Source organism: Ranitomeya imitator, chromosome 1 (assembly GCF_032444005.1).
Source record: "Ranitomeya imitator isolate aRanImi1 chromosome 1, aRanImi1.pri, whole genome shotgun sequence".
Lineage (NCBI taxonomy): Eukaryota > Metazoa > Chordata > Amphibia > Anura > Dendrobatidae > Ranitomeya > Ranitomeya imitator.
Window position 1 is genome coordinate 906,569,920 of NC_091282.1, and position 19,648 is coordinate 906,589,567.

General features: G+C 41.5%; 1 protein-coding gene across 1 annotated transcript in view; it reads right to left on the reverse strand.

Moving 5' to 3' along the window:
• Positions 1-2,781: 2,781 nt before the first annotated feature.
• Positions 2,782-19,648, reverse strand: part of LOC138654368 (interleukin-8-like) — a 28,606-nt gene continuing 11,739 nt past the window's right edge. Inside the window, exons 2-4 of the mRNA XM_069743416.1 lie at positions 17,808-17,940; positions 14,625-14,711; positions 2,782-6,305 (exon numbers count right to left, since the gene is read on the reverse strand). Coding sequence (XP_069599517.1) covers positions 6,287-6,305; positions 14,625-14,711; positions 17,808-17,940 — 239 coding nt within the window. The 3' untranslated portion in view covers positions 2,782-6,286. The remainder of the gene's footprint in view (positions 6,306-14,624; positions 14,712-17,807; positions 17,941-19,648) is intronic.

Consider the following 19,648-nt stretch of genomic DNA (forward strand, 5'->3'; position numbering starts at 1 on the left):
AGAGGGGATACCCCACGGACATCTTGGCCCGGTCCTATAATGAGGCACTTGGGAGGGATAGATCCCTGTTGTTGAGAACGAGGGAGACCTCTAGAGCATCTCCTGACCCCGTTAGACTCATAGGGACATTTGATAGTCAATCGGAAAGAATATTTCAAATTATGAGAAGACACTGGGGGATACTTCGAGCGGACCCATACTTGAGGGATGTTGTTCCATCTACACCCAGTATCACCTACAGGAGAGGGAGGTCAATTGGGGATAGGCTAGTGCATAGTCTCTATCAAAAACCACAGGGCACAGGAACATGGCTGGAGAGAAAACCTCTGGGTTTCTTTAGGTGTGGTAATTGCTCCAAATGTCAATATGTCAAGCAAACAAGACAGTTTGCCAGTGCTGCCACTGGTAGAACCTTTGATATTAGGGACTTTGGCAATTGTAAGTCCACTGGAGTCGTGTATAAGATCACTTGCCCCTGCCCCCTAGATTATATTGGAAAGACCACTAGGGAACTTAGAACTAGGTTTGGTGAACATCTGGGGGACATCAGGCATGGGAGGGACACTCCAGTTGCTCGCCATGTTAACCTAGTACATGGAGGGAAATTGGATGGGATTACCTTTTGTATGATAGAACTCTTACAACCTAGGATAAGAGGGGGGGATTTTGATAAAGCCCTCCTTAAACGTGAATCGGAGTGGATTTTTCGCATGCAGTCAGTCTCCCCGAGAGGCCTAAACGAATCTCTTACGTTTACCTGTTTCCTATAAAGTATGTAACTCTGGTATTTGGTCTAGTCCTGGTTTTGCACTGTGTTTTAAGCAATTTAAGCAAATCAAGATATTGGGAACCGTAGTCGGAACCGCCATATATACTGCATATTGTGTTTGATGCAGTAGTCAATTTTGACTCTACACTATCTTTCTATTATTGTTCAACTCCCTTTATTTATCTAATTTTTCTATTCGTCTTTCATACCAGTTCTATATGGACATGTATATTTAACCATATTATTGCGTTAACATGGCCCTCTATTTATTGCTCAGGTGTGTTTATCATGGGAAGCTAGATAGAATCTCATCTTTCCGCTGCGTGTGATTATATGTCTATCGTATTAGTTTTGGCAGCTGTTTATATATTAGTTTTTCTATTTTTACGTCTGGGGTTCTTCTGGTCATTTTAGCAATTTGTTGTGCCCTCTTTTTGAAATTGGCAAGAGGTGCAAATGCTACCCGTGATTGTCTATATCTAATATGCACTGCCATTACATTGTGGCCCTTGAGGTTATGTCCCTTACTATGCACATCTATTCGGGCTGTAGGCAATGTGGGGTCCATACGCGTGCGCATTGTGCTGCCTTGACTGTTTCTATTCCATTGCGCAGGCGCCTTCTGGCTATGTCACTGCACAGGTGCGACTCCATTCATTTATCTGATGGATACGCACTATCGCCGCTATGCGCTCCAAGTATGCGTTCCACGGTGTGTCGGCGCTTCCTTATGCGCGTGGTCTGCGCATGCGGGCTACGCACGGTGATTTTTCACGATGGCGGCTTCCATCGCGCCACGTGTATCCTCACGCCTATATGGATGATGCCATACAGATTAGACATGTTATGTACTGTTTACTTTCATTATGATCCGGTAGAGCTGTGGGTGAGGGAACCACATGCTCTTATGGACAGATCTTGAGCTATCGATCCAATTTATGGATCGTATCATTTCTACCCGGTGTTGTTGTTTTTGTCAATTGGGGGCGGGTCTCCACCGGCGGGTTTCTACTGGCCGGTGGATTTGATTCTTTACTATAAATCCCTCCCCCTTTGGGATTTACTCAGGCCTGCCCAAGCATCATGGCGCCTGCATCCATCCTATATGCCTCCTGATATCTCTGCCTCCTGAGGAACCGTTTTGCGGGGAAACGCGTCGGGGCGACTAACTGGCAGCTAAGTTGATCTGGCCTATGTCCTTCTCTAGCTGTACTATATATCTGAGTATACCAATATGCTGAGGCTGTGAATTGTTAATATAATGATCTGTTTTCAGTCTGGTGCCTAAACAATGAATAGACTTTTCTATTTGACAATGGTAGTGTTTTTCATGTCAGCTACATATGATTGCTATGTCATACTATCTGTCATCTACCATGGCACTATTGGCACATACTATCTCAGGCTGGTCTAAAAGGGTCTGTTGGTAACAGTCTGCTGACATACACTGAATCAGGCTATTGTTAGGTTATTTTTCCTACCCCAGTTATCAGGATAATTTTTTGTAGCGTGTAACCTCTTTAGTGTTGGCTGGATTTATGTATTTCAGTCTTCTTAGCCAGCCCACTATTAGTATAGCTCCTGTGTGATAGGATCTATGCTTGTATGCAGCACACATAAGGAGCTTTTGTGACTGGATGCTATAGTAATACTGGGGCTATTTATTCATTATTTGTTTTTTTGTGCACCTTAGTTTATCTCTTCAGCCCTTCCTTCATTTCTTTTAATAGCTTATTGTTTTCCCACCTGTAGCTCGCTAGACATTTATCAGGGTGAGTCTGGGTCAACCGGCGTTGAGTGGGGGCGCCAAATCGTTCTATTAGAGTGCCAACCTCCACTGGTAGGTAGGGATAGTAGCTGAGTGCAGGGCTGTTTGACAGGGTAGGTGTACATTTGGATCCTGTTGTTTATTTTTTGTTGTTCTTCACTGGGAATTGGTTTTTTAAGATATATATTAATAAATTGATGTTTTTAAGGGATTATATGTTACATAATAGCAGCATGAGGTTAACCAAGTATAAGGTTAGATAACGGCAGTGGAGAACAGTGACACAAGAAGTATGAAATGTCTATCTCCAGCAGAACTGCTTATCACTGTTGTTCATAGTTTGATAGAACATATATATTTGAGTAACATTTATAAAATTCATATGAAAGTTCAATTATGAAATATTATTCCTTTTTTTAAAGCTGGAGTCGGTACATTTCTACCGACTCCGACTCCAACCAAAACTAACTCCAACTCCACAGCCCTGGTGCCCAGTGTTAAAGATGGGGTACGCAGGACGCATGCCGACGTAGGTGGAGCTGAAGAAAGAGGTGCGGCAGTAGGTGGGGCTTAACGGAGGAACTACGCAGCCCTCCTCAAAGCCCTCGTCCACAAATGTGAAACTAGTGTAAGTTGGTTACTTCCGCCTCATCTCTATCTTCGTGTTGATTCTAGTAACCTGTTCACATGTCGCTGGAAGATGGTTGAACACATACTCTTAGAGGTCACAGAACTTCCAACGCTGAGCAGTGGTCTGGATGGAACATCATCCAAAGGAGGAATGTCAGAGCCAGCAGTGTCAGGCGGTGTAACCATGCCTTCAGCGTCATCACTGGCCGAGCTGAATCACAGAGGCCTTGTAGTCCGAGCTTGCCTGTGTGTGCATGCAGTTTCACATTGAATGAGCCATCATGGGTCCAGAGAAAACGGGAGAAGATGGTAGAAAATGGTGCTGGCCACCACTACTGAAATGCTCTTGAAAAAGAAAATGGAATCAGAAAAAGCTGAATCTTATATAGTTTTACAAATAAGATCCCAAGACAAGCATATTTACTCAAAAAGAAAAAATAATGGGAGTGCTTCTGTAAGGATTGTATTTTTTTCCCAAATTTTTTTTCTCATTCTCCTAATAATAATCTTGCCTACAAAGATAGTAAACACAATGTATAATACAATTGAAATACACCTAATATACAGATGACCACATACGGTAGATGGGGGTACAAAGATCTTAGTAGAAGAAAAATAATTCTCAATATAAATTCTAGAAGAGAAATTCTATTCCTTCCAGTTTGCCTCGGAGTTAATATGGGCACGTTTCTGCACTTGTTTTATGGCAGTTTCCTGGCCTGACGTGGCGCTTATTACTTCGAACTGATGCTGACAATTTTCGTCATTAAATTCGTGATCAAGCCAGGTCACTATTAGTAATGTGAGAGCAAAAATGAGCTCTTTTGGCATATCTGGAAAACTGTCAAAACCTACAATAGGAAACATGTCCAATTCATCCTCTGATGTTTATGAAATTGCATAATGATGTATCATCCAAAGGGTAAGACATTATCGTGGTTCATAAACACTAGAGACGCAGGACATCTGGAAGATGGTGGTGGGAGAGAAAATTAAAAGATATTGATTAACATTCAGTTTATTTGTATAGATATCCATATTGTTGCATTTTTTAAATTCAACCATACAATAGTGTTTTCAGTAAGTAAAGTCTGCAAATGTAAGAAATGGGAATGGGCGATTGGGACGTCAGAATCACTTACTGACAAAATGTATCTTTATACAGAAAACATCTTTGCAGATCTACCAGTGCACTAAAAAATCCCATAATGGGCCCGATTTTTCAAGACCAGCTTTCTTCACACCAGTCTTGATGAGGAGGCATGGTGGAGTCAGACGCCTTTGAATCACAAAGAGGCATACACCTCTTCATGAATCAGGACTCCTGGACAAGTGGTGTACACCTCTGTGTGCACCTTGCCACAAATCCCTGCTGGAGTAAGACTTGTGCATGGCAAATGCCGCCTATCATCATGAGTTTACCTGCACCCTATATCCCCCTAATCTGTTCTGGCTAGGCGAAAATGGTGTAGAATGGCAAAAGTCTAAATTTTTTATGCAACTAACTAGATGAATGTAAAGATTTGATTGGTGGGATCTAAGTCTGCCTACCCAGTTTATAGCTGAACTTGCATATATGCCTATGTTATGTTTGAAGAACATTGTTTCCCTGTTTTCTTCCCTTTCACATAAAATATGATGCTATCCTACTTATTTTGTACTCAACTAAAATATCACAATTATATTATTTTCCTTAATATTCTTTAAAATGTCTATTATAAAAATAAGTAAAAAATAAACTTTTAAAAATGCCCTTTTGATTCTAAAAATATTTAATTGCAAAATAAATGTAAAAAAAATAGAAGAATAAAGAAATGTAACATCTTGCACACAAACTATACGTTTAAGATCTTGAAAAACATTTGAACCCAAATTCATCAGTAGGCTTGAGCGAAACGGATCAAACAAATTCAAAAGTCGCCGACCCGACCCGATCCTAGTGTGGAATCGGCCATGCGGTCGGCGATCTTCGCGCCAAAGTCGCGTTTCATATGATGCGTTTGGCGCCATTTTTTCAGCCAATGAAGGAGCGTGGGCAGAGTGATGACATAGATCTTAGGGGCGTGCACGCCTATCGCCATCTTCTCGCTTGTGCGCTGTAGCGATTTGCAATGTATAACACCAGCTTTTCTGTTCAGGGACGGAGAGAGAGAGAGAAATTTCCCATTGACTTTGCATTGGGTTTCGTGTTTCGGTCGATCCCCGACTTTTCGCGATAATCGGCCGATTTCACTCGACTCGACTTTTGAGATAGTCGGATTTCGCGAAACCCGACTCGACCCTAAAAAAGTAAAAGTCGCTCAACCCTATTCATCAGGATTTTCTCTCCAGTCTTGATGAGGGGGCATGTAGGAGTCAGAGGCTTGTGCCTTCTAATGAATCAGGAGTGTCTGACGAGTGTCGTGCGTCTCCATGCGACATGATAGAAATCTTACTCCAGTCATTGCCTGGAGTAAGATTTCTGGCATAAGAAATGCCACAGTTCATCATGAATGTGGCATCATGCCCCAGCTCCGTCATAAACAAGCCATAACGTTTTTAGGGCAACTACAGGCTGCTCCAAAATATAGTGAATTTTCAAACCAATGTATGCCACAATTCTAGAAAATTGCTTTGATGATTCGGGACCATAGGATTTAATAGAATAACCTAGAAAATATTAGATAACAGACGAGATGCTTGGGATTTCGCCGGCCAGTGGTGCAAAACTTAAAATAGGTTACCAGGGGGCTATATAGCCACAAGCATGTTAAAGTTAATTGTAAAGGCCAACCCATATCTAACACCTGGTGCCAAGTTAACCATTGTTTAATTTTTCACTAGAAATCCTCTATCAGTAATGTCAGAACATTTCCCAAATGATATAAATTGCTACATTAATCTACTATAACGGTAGTACAAGCTATAAGCTAAAGCCATTATATACTTCATAGTTGACATAAGAGTAAATATATTTCATATCTTTCCACTGCTGTTTTGCCCTACGAAATAAGGGAACTGAACAAAAATCTCATACTTGTAAACTGTCCATGGTTCAAAGACTGATACACGTAACGTATCTGAACTCTGACAATGGAGATTTCAATGCAGTTGCTTTTGTTAGTTCTTTCGTTGTAGCTTTACTTTGTTCTTGATGTCCTGTTAAGGCGATGACAATAGAAAGTGTCATTACTTGTGGGGTATTGATATATTTTCATGAATGTAGCAAGAAATATGAACATACTTTGCATATTATTATTATTTATTGTTATAGCGCCATTTATTCCATGGCGCTTTACATGTAAGAAGGGGTATACATAATAAAAACAAGTACAATAATCTTAAACAATACAAGTCATAACTGGTACAGTTGGAGAGAGGACCCTGCCCGCGAAGGCTCACAATCTACAAGGGATGGGTGAGAATACAGTAGGCGAGGGTAGAGCTGGTCATGCAGCGGTTTGGTTGATCGGTGGTTACTGCAGGTTATATGCTTGCCGGAAGAGGTAGATCTTCAGGTTCTTTTTGAAGGTTTCGATGGTAGGTGAGAGTCTGATATGTTGGGGTAGAGGGTTCCAGAGTAGAGGTGATACGCGAGAGAAATCTTGTATTTGATTGTGGGAAGAGGAGATAAGAGGGGAGTAGAGAAGGAGGTCTGAGGATCGGAGGTTGCATGTAGGTAAGTACCGGGAGACGAGGTCACAGATGTATGGAGGAGACAGGTTGTGGATGGCTTTGTACGTCATGGTTAGGGTTTTGTACTGGAGTCTCTGGGCAATGGGGAGCCAGTGAAGGGATTGACAGAGGGGAGAAGCTGGGGAATAGCAGGGGGACAGGTTGATTAGTCAGGCAGCAGAGTTTAGAATAGATTGGAGGGGTGCGAGAGTGTTCAAGGGGAGGCCACAGAGCAGGAAGTTGCAGTAGTCAAGGCGAGAGATGATGAGGGCACGGACTAGGGTTTTTGCAGATTCTTGGTTGAGGAATGAACGGATTCGTGAAATATTTTTGAGTTGAAATCGGCTGGAAGTGGAAAGGGCTTGGATATGTGGTTTGAAGGAGAGATCAGCATCAAGGATTACCCCAAGGCAGCGAGCTTGTGGGACTGGGGAGAGTGGGCAGCCATTTACTGTAATGGAAAGAGGTCACGTGAGATGGGGGAAAGATGATGAATTCTGTTTTGTCCATGTTAAGTTTCAGAAATCTAGCGGAGAAGAAGGATGAAATAGTGGACAGACATTGAGGGATTCTGGTTAGTAGGGAGGTGATATCTGGTCCAGAGATGTAAATCTGTGTGTCATCAGCATAGAGATGATACTGAAAGCCATGAGATTCTATGAGCTGTCCCAGGCCAAAGGTGTAAAAGGAGAAGAGCAGGGGCCCTAGGACTGAACCTTGTGGGACTCTGACAAATGGGGGCGAGGTGATGAGGTAGTGTGTGAGTGGGAGACGCTGAATGTTCGGTCTGTTAGGTATGATGAGATCCAGGATAGGGCCAAGTCTGTGATGCCAAGGGATGAGAGGGTCTGTAATAATAGGGGATGGTCCACTGTGTCAAAGGCAGCCGACAGGTCCAGGAGGAGGAGGACAGAGTAGTGTCGCTTGCTCTTGGCGGTTAAGAGGTCATTGGTGACTTTAGTTAGGGCAGTTTCAGTGGAGTGGTGTGACCGGAAGCCAGATTGTAAGCGGTCAAAGAGGGAGCAAGAAGTGAGATGGGAGCACAGTTCAAGGTAGATGTGTTGTTCCAGCTTGGAGGCATAGGGGAGCAGTGATATAGGGCGATAGCTAGATACAGAGGATGGGTCAAGAGAGGGTTTTTTGAAGATAGGTGTGATTGAGTCATGTTTAAAGCTTGAGGGGAAAACACCAGTTGTTAGTGATTGGTTGAAGAGATGGGTTAGGGTTGGGATGAAGACTGTGGTGAGGTTTGGAATGAAGTGGGATGGGATCGGGTCAAGTGCACAAGTGGTGAGATGTGATCTTGAGAGTAGAGTGGAGAGTCGATCTTCTGTAATGGTGGAGAAGTTGGTTTTGGAGGTGGAGGGCTGGGAAGTCGGGAGGAAGGGCTCTGGGGGTTGTTGACCAAAACTGTCTCTGATGTTATCAATCTTCTGCTTGAAAAATTAGGCAAAGTCTTCAGCTGAGATGAGTGGGGAGGGAGGAGGTGCTGGGGGACGGAGGAGAGAATTGAAGATGTTGAATAACTGTTTAGGGTTGTGAGACAGGGAGGATATGAGAGATGAGAAGTAGGTTTGTTTAGCTGTGGCGAGTGTGGTCTTGAAAGTAGTGAGGGACTGTTTGAATGCGATGAAGTGCTCGTTGGAGTGGGATCTTTTCCATCTGTGCTCAGCAGCCCTGGAAGCTTGCCTCTGTTCTTTGGTCAGGCTGGTGTGCCAGGGCTGTCTGTTGATTTTGAGAGCTTTGGTATATGTAAGTGGGGCAGCAGATTCCAAAGCTACAGCTATTGTGGTGTTATATAGAGCGGCAGCATCATCCGCATTGTGTAAGGAACTTATGTCTGTGAGAGGGAGGAGGGATTCAGAGAATGAGTGAAGGTCAAGGTGTGTAAAATTTACATATTGCAAAATACTTGCATATCAAGTCCATTTTAAAAAATATAAATTTTTGATGAAGTTCTAATATGATTATTTTAAATTCTTATTTATTTCAGTGCCCCTTTATTTGTCTGTGTCAGCCATGACAGAAAAGGGGGCTGGCTTTGCTATTGAAATAAGCATGTGAATCAGCCTCTTAGGCTTCTTTCACATTTACGTCGGTATGGTGCCATCACAAAGAGTCGGCGCGATGTACCGACGTACGTTTGTGAGTTTGTGCATAACGTGAGCAGCGGACGCAGTATTTCAACGCGTCCGCTGACCATTCTAAAGTCCCGGGGAGGAGAGAGAGATCTCCGCCCGGGCATGCGCAGTTAAAAATGCAGGATGCAACGTACGAAAAAACGTTCCCTTGAACGTTTTTTGAAAACGACGGGCCGCCAAAACTTGACGCATCCAGTGGACGACGCATGCAACGTATTGCCACACGTCGCAATGCGTTGCTAATGCAAGTCTGTGGTGCAAAAACGCATCCTGCGGGCAACTTTGTAGGATGCTTTTTTTTCTCAAAAACGATGCATTGTGACGATTCCAAAGCAACAGAAAGGTGAAAGAAGCCTTACACACACACACCCACCCTATGCCCTGGCACAGGAAAAGTCTCAATTGTTGAGCTAGGACTTTAATGTGAAGCTATTGGAATCACAGTGACACCTAAAAATCGGTAAAATAAAAGTACGGTATATTTTTAAGTTCTATAACAGAATTGGTTGTTTGTTTTTTAAAGTGGACAACTTCTTTGAGCATGGTGTTCCTTAAATGTGAACCTGATTTCTTGCTGACCTAAAAAGCATGTCACTCACTTTTAAATTTCCTGCAGATTACAAAAAAATTACATTTTTAAGTGTAGATGAGAAATAAAAATGTAAGATTTTTGCCATGGCTTTTTTATAAGGGGCATGCGTGAAAAAAACCAAGTGAAAAAGACAGGTCTACAGTCATGGCCAAAAGTATTGACACCCCTGCAATTCTGTCAGATAATACTCAGTTTCTAATACAATCCAAAAAGGGGTCCCAGAAATATCATTGTGTCAACATAACCATTCAAATCAAATAAATCAGTCTTTTACTTGTCAAACAAAAAGACTAATAGCACAATGTTTACCATAGTGTTAATATCATAAAGTTTATTAATAATTAACAATAATAAAACAAAAATTTTTATTTATAAATAAGAAGAACAATTCTCCCATGTAATGGAACGATTTAACAACATGGCCAACAAAACAAGGAACACCTGCATATATCATAGGTTCACTACCAAAGACAGCCTGTATTATTTATATATCACTCTCAGCTGGGCACCATTAATCTCCCATGCATCCAGCCCTCCAGTGACAAAAGGTGTTGTATCCCCGGATGCTGCAGATGATATTGTCACTGCCTTAAGCATATGACTCACTCATTAGCTGCCCCTAAGTAAACATCCCAGACAATGGTAAGAAATACGTTGGTCTAAGTGAGCCCAAGACTACTTACATAGTGTGTTTGTGGAGCCCGTGTCCGTTCCTTTACCCCGACGCGCGTTTCGTAACACTTCCTCAGGGGGCGTCACTTAGACAAACGTATTTCTTACCATTGTCTGGGATGTTTACTTAGGGGCAGCTAATGAGTGAGTCATATGCTTAAGGCAGTGACAATATCATCTGCAGCATCCGGGGATACAACACCTTTTGTCACTGGAGGGCTGGATGCATGGGAGATTAATGGTGCCCAGCTGAGAGTGATATATAAATAATACAGGCTGTCTTTGGTAGTGAACCTATGATATATGCAGGTGTTCCTTGTTTTGTTGGCCATGTTGTTAAATCGTTCCGTTACATGGGAGAATTGTTCTTCTTATTTATAAATAAAAATTTTTGTTTTATTATTGTTAATTATTAATAAACTTTATGATATTAACACTATGGTAAACATTGTGCTATTAGTCTTTTTGTTTGACAAGTAAAAGACTGATTTATTTGATTTGAATACTCAGTTTCTTCCTGAAAATGATTGCAAACACAAATTGTTTGACATTATTATTTTCATTTAATTTGTCTTAAATTAAAAAACACAAAAAAATTGTCCTAAAACCAAATTGGATATAATTCCACACCAAACTGTAGTGTGCAGGCGCTGGGCCTCTCTGACCTTTCCGGCACCTGCGCACTGCAGTACTTTGCTCTGCCCTCAACAGGGCAGACAGAGTACGCCTGCGCCGGAGCCGTGACAAGAAGAGGACGTCATGGAATGAAGATGGGAGGCGCCGGAGCGGACCTGAGACGCCCATCGGAGCGGGACCGCCCCTGGGTGAGTATAATCTAATGTCTTTTTCTCCTCTTTCAGGTAACATTGGCGGCTTATCTACAGCATTACAGAATGCTGTAGATAAGCCCCTGATGACGGTGAGCTTACCTCACCATCAATTTTGGGGGTGACAGGTTCCCTTTAAGTGCTCTGTCATGGCGAGAGCACCTACCACTCCATTGGCAAATAAATCAAAATACTCATTTCTCAGGAATGCAGCAATATCTAAAATACAAAGGTATTCATGGACTAACATATGTGCAGTTTAGGGGGTAGGCCTCGCCCCGGGTAAGGCAAACATACCATGGTTTAATATTGTACTTCTACACACTTGACACCACTGTAAGGCTCTACTTTGCATATCAAAACAGAACTTGCTTTATAAAGAATGTAGTTATTGGTGGGATTAGGCACAGTAATGTGATCCTGACAGAATAATTGGAAAAATACCCAGCCCTCATGTGGTAGTAAGGATGTCCACGTACCTCTGAGAGTGACACTGGTGGTTACATGCATACGAAAAGCGCAATATACAATTTTTACAGGATGGGTGAATAAATAGGTGTGCATGGCACAACCACTATTGGTGCAAAAATGATAGCCACTGCGGCATCCATTGTATTATTGTAATAGAAATAAACAAAAGGGAGTGGAGTTGTTCTGCGCTTTTATAAACGCGACTTTCAAAAGCGTCAACAAGAAACCACCATCTATTCTTGTCCCAGATTCCGTTTTTTATAAATTCAGCTGCGCAAAACAACTCCACTCCCTTCTGTTTATTTATACTGGTGGTTACATAGAGACAAAGTAAAATAACAAGTATAATAACACCCCCTTTCATTTAAAATAAGTTATGGATGGAGATTCTCATGGAAATCTATGTCCCACCCATAGATCTTAACAGCTCATTTACATGTAAGAAACACGTGGATTTCTCAGGTATAAAACACCGGCTTGCAAATATCAAGGTATCATTTTATTCCGCTTCTTATGACATACATCCCCATGTAGATGTCTTAGAAGGGTTGATCCTACTGACAGATGCCCTTTAATATAAGTTGTTGGGAGTCTATTCCCCCTTATCTCATCTTGCACTTATTATTCCATGTTATATAGTTCTGGCAAAAATTAAGAGACCACCACATCAAATCCCTGTCATGGGCAGCCCAATCTCCAGACCTGAACCCCATTGAAAACCTCTGGAATGTCATAAAGAGGATGATGGATAGTCACAAGCCATCAAACAAAGAAGACCTGCTTAAATTTTTGCGCCAGGAGCAGAGTGAAAGGCTGGTGGAAAGCATGCCAAGACCCATGAAAGCTGTGATTAAAAATCATGGTTATTCCACAAAATATTGATTTCTCTTCCTGAGTTAAAACATTGGTATTGTTGTTTCTAAATGATTATGAACTTGTTTTCTTAGCATTATTTGAGGTCTGAAAGCACTGGGTTTTTATTTTATTTTAAACATTTCTCCTTTTCAGAAAAAAATAGTAAAATTTATTGCTTGGAAATTCGGAGACATGTTGCCAGAAGTTTATAAAATAAAAGAACAATTTACATTTTACTCAAAAATATACCTATAAAGAGAAAAATCAGAGAAACTGAACATTTTGCAGTGGTCTCTTAATTTTTCCCAGAGCTGTATATACAGTCATGGCCAAAAGTATTGACATCCCTGCAATTCTGTCAGATAATACTCAGTTTCTTCCTGAAAATGATTGCAAACACAAAGTATTTGGTATTATTATCTTCATTTAATTTGTCTTAAATGAAAAATCACAAGAGAATGAAGCAAAAAGCAAAAGATTGATCATTTCACACAAAACTCCAAAAATGGGCCAGACAAAAGTATTGGCACCCTCAGCCTAATACTTGGTTGCACAACCTTTAGCCAAAATAACTGCGACCAACCGCTTCCGGTAACTATTAATTTTTCTTACAATGCTCTGCTGGAATTTTAGACCATTCTTCTTTGGCAAACTGCTCCAGGTCCCTGATATTTGAAGGGTGCCTTCTCCAAACTGCCATTTTTAGATCTCTCCACAGGTGTTCTATGGGATTCAGGTCTGGACTCATTGCTGGCCACCTTAGAAGTCTCCAGTGCTTTCTCTCAAACCATTTTCTAGTGCTTTTTGAAGTGTGTTTTGGGTCATTGTCCTGCTGGAAGACCCATGACCTCTGAGGGAGACCCAGCTTTCTCACACTGGGCCCTACATTATGCTGCAGAGGCAGCAAAGCAACCCCAAAACATCAGGGAACCTCCGCCATGTTTTACTGTAGGGACTGTGTTCTTTTCTTTGAATGCCTCTTTTTTTCTCCTGTAAACTCTATGTTGATGCCTTTGCCCAAAAAGCTCTACTTTTGTCTCATCTGACCAGAGATCATTCTTCCAAAACGTTTTAGGATTTTTCAGGTAAGTTTTGGCAAACTCCAGCCTGGCTTTTTTATGTCTCGGGGTAAGAAGTGGGGTCTTCCTGGGTCCCCAACCATACAGTCCCTTTTCATTCAGAAGCCGACGGATAGTACGAGTTGACACTGTTGTATCCTCAGACTGCAGCGCAGCTTGAACTTGTTTGGATGTTAGTCGAGGTTCTTTATCCAACATCCGCACAATCTTGAGTTGAAATCTCTTGTCAATGTTTCTTTTCCGTCCACATCTAGGGAGGTTAGCCACAGTGCCATGGGCTTTAAACTTCTTGATGACACTGCGCACGGTAGACACAGGAACATTCAGGTCTTTGGAGATGGACTTGTAGCCTTGAGATTGCTCATGCTTCCTCACAATTTGGTTTCTGAAGTCCTCAGACAGTTCTTTTGTCTTCTTTCTTTTCTCCATGCTCAATGTGGTACACACAAGGACACAGGACAGAGGTTGAGTCAACTTTAATCCATGTCAGCTGGCTGCAAGTGTGATTTAGTTATTGCCAACACCTGTTAGGTGCCACAGGTAAGTTACAGGTGCTGTTAATTACACAAATTAGAGAAGCATCACATGATTTTTCGAACAGTGCCAATACTTTTGTCCACCCCCTTTTTTATGTTTGGTGTGGAATTATATCCAATTTGGCTTTAGGACAATTCTTTTTGTGATTTTAATTTAAGACAAATTAAATGAAAATAATACCAAACAATTTGTGTTTGCAATCACTTTCAGGAAGAAAATAAGTATCCTTTATTTTGAGGTCTCATATGATCTCATGTTCTAACTATATACTGGCAACATATGTGGACCCCTTATATGATTCTTTTCTCGTGAGCTTTTGTTCTGTCTTGCTCCTCACTTATATTATTAATTTTATCATTATATACTTAATAAAATTATATTGATATTTACAACTGTGCATGTGCCTACATTGCTACTTGGTTTTGAGTATAGTCCATGAGTATAGGAATTATTTTCCAGATTAGATTTTAGGTTGGTCCTAAAATGTAAATGAGAAAATGAACACAAAGATATAAAGATAATCTGATTGTAGGCACAATGCTGTGTGATGAGATTATTGCGATATGTACGTTTTTCTGTATTGAATATGATTTTCACAGACTGAATATCTTGAGAGAATTTAAAAATACCTTTTCCTTAACATTTTTTTGACCATGCGTTTCACCCACTTGACTTCTGGATTTAAGCAGTCTTTGCGCCCATTTTTAAATGTTACACTGCAAAAGACAGAGAATCCACTTAAAATTATACATTTTTGTAATTTTGATTCTCTATTATAAAATATATTTTTATGGCAAAATTAACTTATATTATCCTTATAGTAAAACATTTAAATAAATATTCCATTCAGAATTGTGGTCCACATTCCTCAAGACAGGCATTGTTAACACCAGTCTTGATGAGGGGGTGTGCTGAAGCCAGAGATGCCTGATATGGGGTTTTCTCAAATTGTCTCTTGAGCAGCTCAGAACTATGCAATCTCCTTATGGTTTCTTTCATGGTTTCTGGCTGGGCGGATTCTCTTCCTTGAATACAGCTGTGGTGAATAGAACTATAGTGTGACTCTCGGACAAACTGAGAGTCAGGATAGTCAAGAAGTCTGAGGTCAAAAGCCCAGAGGGTACGTCATAAACAGAGGGAAGAGACAAAGGCATAGTCAGATAACTGTTCAGGGTTAGAATGCCAGGAATAAAGCAGATCAGAGCAAAGGGAGCAGGCAAAGCAGATGGTCAGAGCAAGGTCAGGCAGCAAAAAGATCCACAAGCAGAACACTAGGCACAGAGAGACAAACCACACAGAGCTAAATGTGTAACTGGCAGAGATCTGGGACTGATAGCCCTGCTTTAGTAGCTGGGCAATCACCTGAGATGGAACATCTGAAGGCAGTCTAGAACCTCCCAGTCTCAGATTGGCCAGCCGAGCTGTCAATCAAAGTGCTAACAGCTTCAGCATGCCTCTGCACCAGACTGAATGCCTTAGTGGAACTATAAAGCCCAGCACAAGTTCTGATATAATACACATAGCTATTAGTGATCCGTTCTAAGTCTACACTGTTATGCCTGTATCTACACACAGAGATAACAAGCACACAGGTCTGGATAGCCAAACCAGAAAGCCATTATTAGGAGACTTTCTGTGAAAGCTGTAGGTTGTTGATGTATAACTGCATCTCTTCAGAAGATGAGAGGGAGATGAGCAGCTAAATTCTGTATACAATTCAATGGACTGAAGAGAGCTGGCTGGGATATTAAGAATTAACACCTCTCCTGGAATGTAACTATTACACATTTTGGTCCAGCGCAAGACAACAGGCTCTATGGAAGTTATACACAATAAAAGATAAAATCTCTCATTGCAGGAAAATAACAGCAGATAGAAAAAGTCAATTGCAAACTTGCTTATTTTCATGCTGTCTAAGTAGGTAAAGGAATTTAAGAACTTGAGAATACCCCTTTAAGAGGCACATGCTTCTTAATGAATCAGGCATGTCTGAAAAGGGGTTGTCACCTCTGTGTGCACCTCACTACAATTCTTACTCCAGTCAGAGAAAGGTTGCATCTTAGATAAGAATACACTGCATGGAAATATCATTTAGAGTGCTGCTTTAATATTTGCTATCTATATATATAATTGTCTAAGGGGTACTTCCATCTTTCTGTCGGCAACTTCCGTAACGGAAATCCTGTGTCGCTGATTGGTCTCGCCAGCTGCCTGTCATGGCTGCCGTGACCAATCACTGACGGGCACAGTCCGATTAGTCCCTCCCGTACTCCCCTGCAGTCAGTGCCCGGCGCCAGCTCCGTAATCCCCTCCAGTCACTGCTCACACAAGGTTAATGCCAGCGGTAACGGGCCGTGGGTGCCGCACTCCGTTACCGCTGCTATTAACCCTGTATGTCCCCAACTTTTTTACTATTGATGCTGCCTAGGCAGCATCAATAGTAAAGAGATCTAATGTTAAAAATAATAAAAAACAAAAAATCTGCTATTCTCTTTCGTACTCTGACGATGCGCTTGCGCCGGCTGCCATCTTCTGTTACCAGAGATGCATTGCGAAATTACCCAGAAGACTTAGCGGTCTCGCGAGACCGCCAAGTCATCTGGGTAATTTCGCAATGCATCCTGGGAATGGAAGATGGCGGCCGCCGCGCACGCATCGCCAGAGTTTCGCTGGATCCTAGGGGATGAGTATATAACTATTTTTTATTTTAATTATTTTTTTAACAGGGATATGGTGCCCACACTGCTAAATACTGTGTGGGCTGTGTTAGATACCGCGTGGCTGCTATATACTACATGGGCAGTGTTATATACTCCATGGGCTGTGTGATATACTCCGTGGGCTGTGCTATATACTACATGCCCTGTGTTATATGTTACGTGGGCTGTGTTATATACTGCGTCGCCTGTGTTGTATACTGCGTGGCTGCTATATACTGCGTGGGCTGTTATATAGTACGTGGGCTGTGCTATATACTACGTGCCCTGTGTTATATACTGCATGGCCTGTGTTATATACTACGTCGCCTGTGTTATATACTGCGTGGCTGCTATATACTGCGTGGGTTGTGTTATATAGTATGTGGGCTGTGTTATATACTGTTTGGGCTGTGTTATATACTGCGTGGCCACTGTTATATACTGCGTGGCCTGTATTAACGCATCGGGTATTCTACAATATGTATTTATATAGCAGCCACATAGTATATAGCACAGGCTACGTAGTATTTGCTATATACTACGTGGCCTGTGCTATATACTATGTGGCTGCTATATACATACATACATACATATTCTAGAATACCCGATGCGGTAGAATCGGGCCACCATCTAGTTTTTTATATTCATCTATGGTGGTCTTTGGGGACCATGGTTTGCATGGTTTGCACGCACCCAATTTTCTCGCAGAAGGACTGAGTGCTGTTTATGTGAGTTTTTATTACTGTCAGAATAAGTGACTGTTGAAAGGATTAACATCTCCTGTAATAGTTCAATGATGTTGGTTCATTCTGGTTCTGTTAGATGACAAAGTCATCATGATTTGGAATATTGTAATAAGAGCGTATGTTAGAGGGCTTTTTCCATCTGTTAGGATATATGATGGGTTACGCTCTGCACTGACCTTTTCTATGAGTGAGCGAAGAGCCGCTGAGTATCCTTGGCTTCCACTTAAACAGATATAGCGCATGCATGATATAGATATCCATTGAAACATATGACTGATAAGAACTTTTTAAAGGAGTGGACTATGTATTTCCAACATCGAAACAAGTGACAGCATCTGAAATTATTAACTGGCGTATTAATACTCACATGAGTTCCACTCTGGAGCAGTGAGGACCACTGCTAATAAGCTGCATATTCATAACTTGCGTCTTTTTGATAGGTTTTGATACAGTAGCACTTTTAATACATTGACAAAGCAGATTAGCTGCCCCAGTTATACCTGTAAGTGACGAATGCGATGTTTAGTATGTATAATTTAGTAAACCAGTTGCATTTAAAGTGGTTTCACTCTTTCACGTCAGAGCCTGTTTTCACCTTCATGACAAGGCCAATTTTTTCAATTCTGACCACTGTCACTTTATGTGGTAATAACTCTGGAACGCTTCAGCGGATCCAACTGATTGTGAGACTGTTTTTTCCTGACATGATGTACTTCAGTTAGTGGTAAATTTAAGTCAATATTTTTTGCATTTATTTGTGAAAGTATTAATACTTTTACTCTTTTGAACCAGATAGTTTCACCAAAAATATCAACTATTACAAAAATAGTTAGTAAATAACATTTACCACATGTCTACTTTACATCAGCATCATTGTTGAAGCATATATTTTTGTTAGGAACTTAGAAGAGTTAAAAGTTTATCAGCTATTTAGCCCCAAATGTAGCAGTCTCACAAAAGTAACAGGAGAAAATGGACCATACTGTTTTTTTTGTTCAATTTCTTCTAAATACACTGATACCCCCAATGTGATGGACAACTATTGTTTTGGTGCATGGTAGGCCTCGGAAGGCAAGGAGCACCGTTTGACTTTTGGAACACAAAATTGTCTGGAATAGATAATGGATGCCATGTCATGTTTCCAGAGTTCTTGATGTTCCCCCCCACCAGTGACTCCATTTTGAAAACTGCACCCCTCAATGAATTTATCTACAAGAGTGGTGAGCACTTTGACCCCACATGCGCTTCACAGAATTTTATAATGTTGATCCTTGAAAATAAAAATACATCAAATTTTTCCTACAAAAATGTTGCTGTAGCCCTAAATTATTTATTTTCACAAAAGTAAGGCTATCTGCGGATTTGCTATGGATCCGCAGCATTTTTTCTGCGCGGAATCGCACGAAATCCACAAAGGATTGCTCAAGCAAGGTTAATCAATGGGAATCCAGAATTGGTGTGCACATGCTGCGGAAAATTCCGTTCTGATTCGCAGCGTTTTATTTTCTGCAGCATGTCAATTCTTTTTGCAGATCTGCAGCGTTTCTGCACCCATACATTGAGTCATTCAAATCCGCAGCCAAACCGCAGGTGTAAATAGGTTTGCGGATTTGTGTGCCAAAAATGCAGAAAGGAAAAGCTGTCAAAAGGAGGAAGAGTGTGTGGGCGGTGAATATGTGCACGTCTGTCTGTGTGCGGGTGTCTGTGGGTGTCTGCCTGCAGGTGTCTGTGTGTGTATACCCAGGCGTCGCCTGATGGGATTACTACTCCCATCTGGCTATGTCTGCTGTCACATATAACAGTGATGGCATGAGCCGATGATGGGAGAGTAGTTCCATCATCCAGTGCCTGTGTTCAATTGTAAAACAAAAATTAAAACATTTACAGAATTACATACAATATACATACTCACCAAACACCTAACCCCCCCGATGCCCTCATCTCCTGCAAGCAATCAAATATAATATACCAACATATACTCACTTGTGATGAGCGAGTATACTCGCTACTCGAGATGAACTCGAGCGTGAGAAAATATTCCGAAAAATTCCCACGCTCGAGTTCATCTGAGTTTATGCCAGCAGGGGGCGCAGCTCCGCAAGTCTAGGTAGCTACGTTCCCCTGCTTTCCATTCATTCCCCAGTTTTTACAGGCAGGGGCGACTGCATTAGCAGGCTCCTGCTTGTAAGATTATTTAACCCCTTCAGA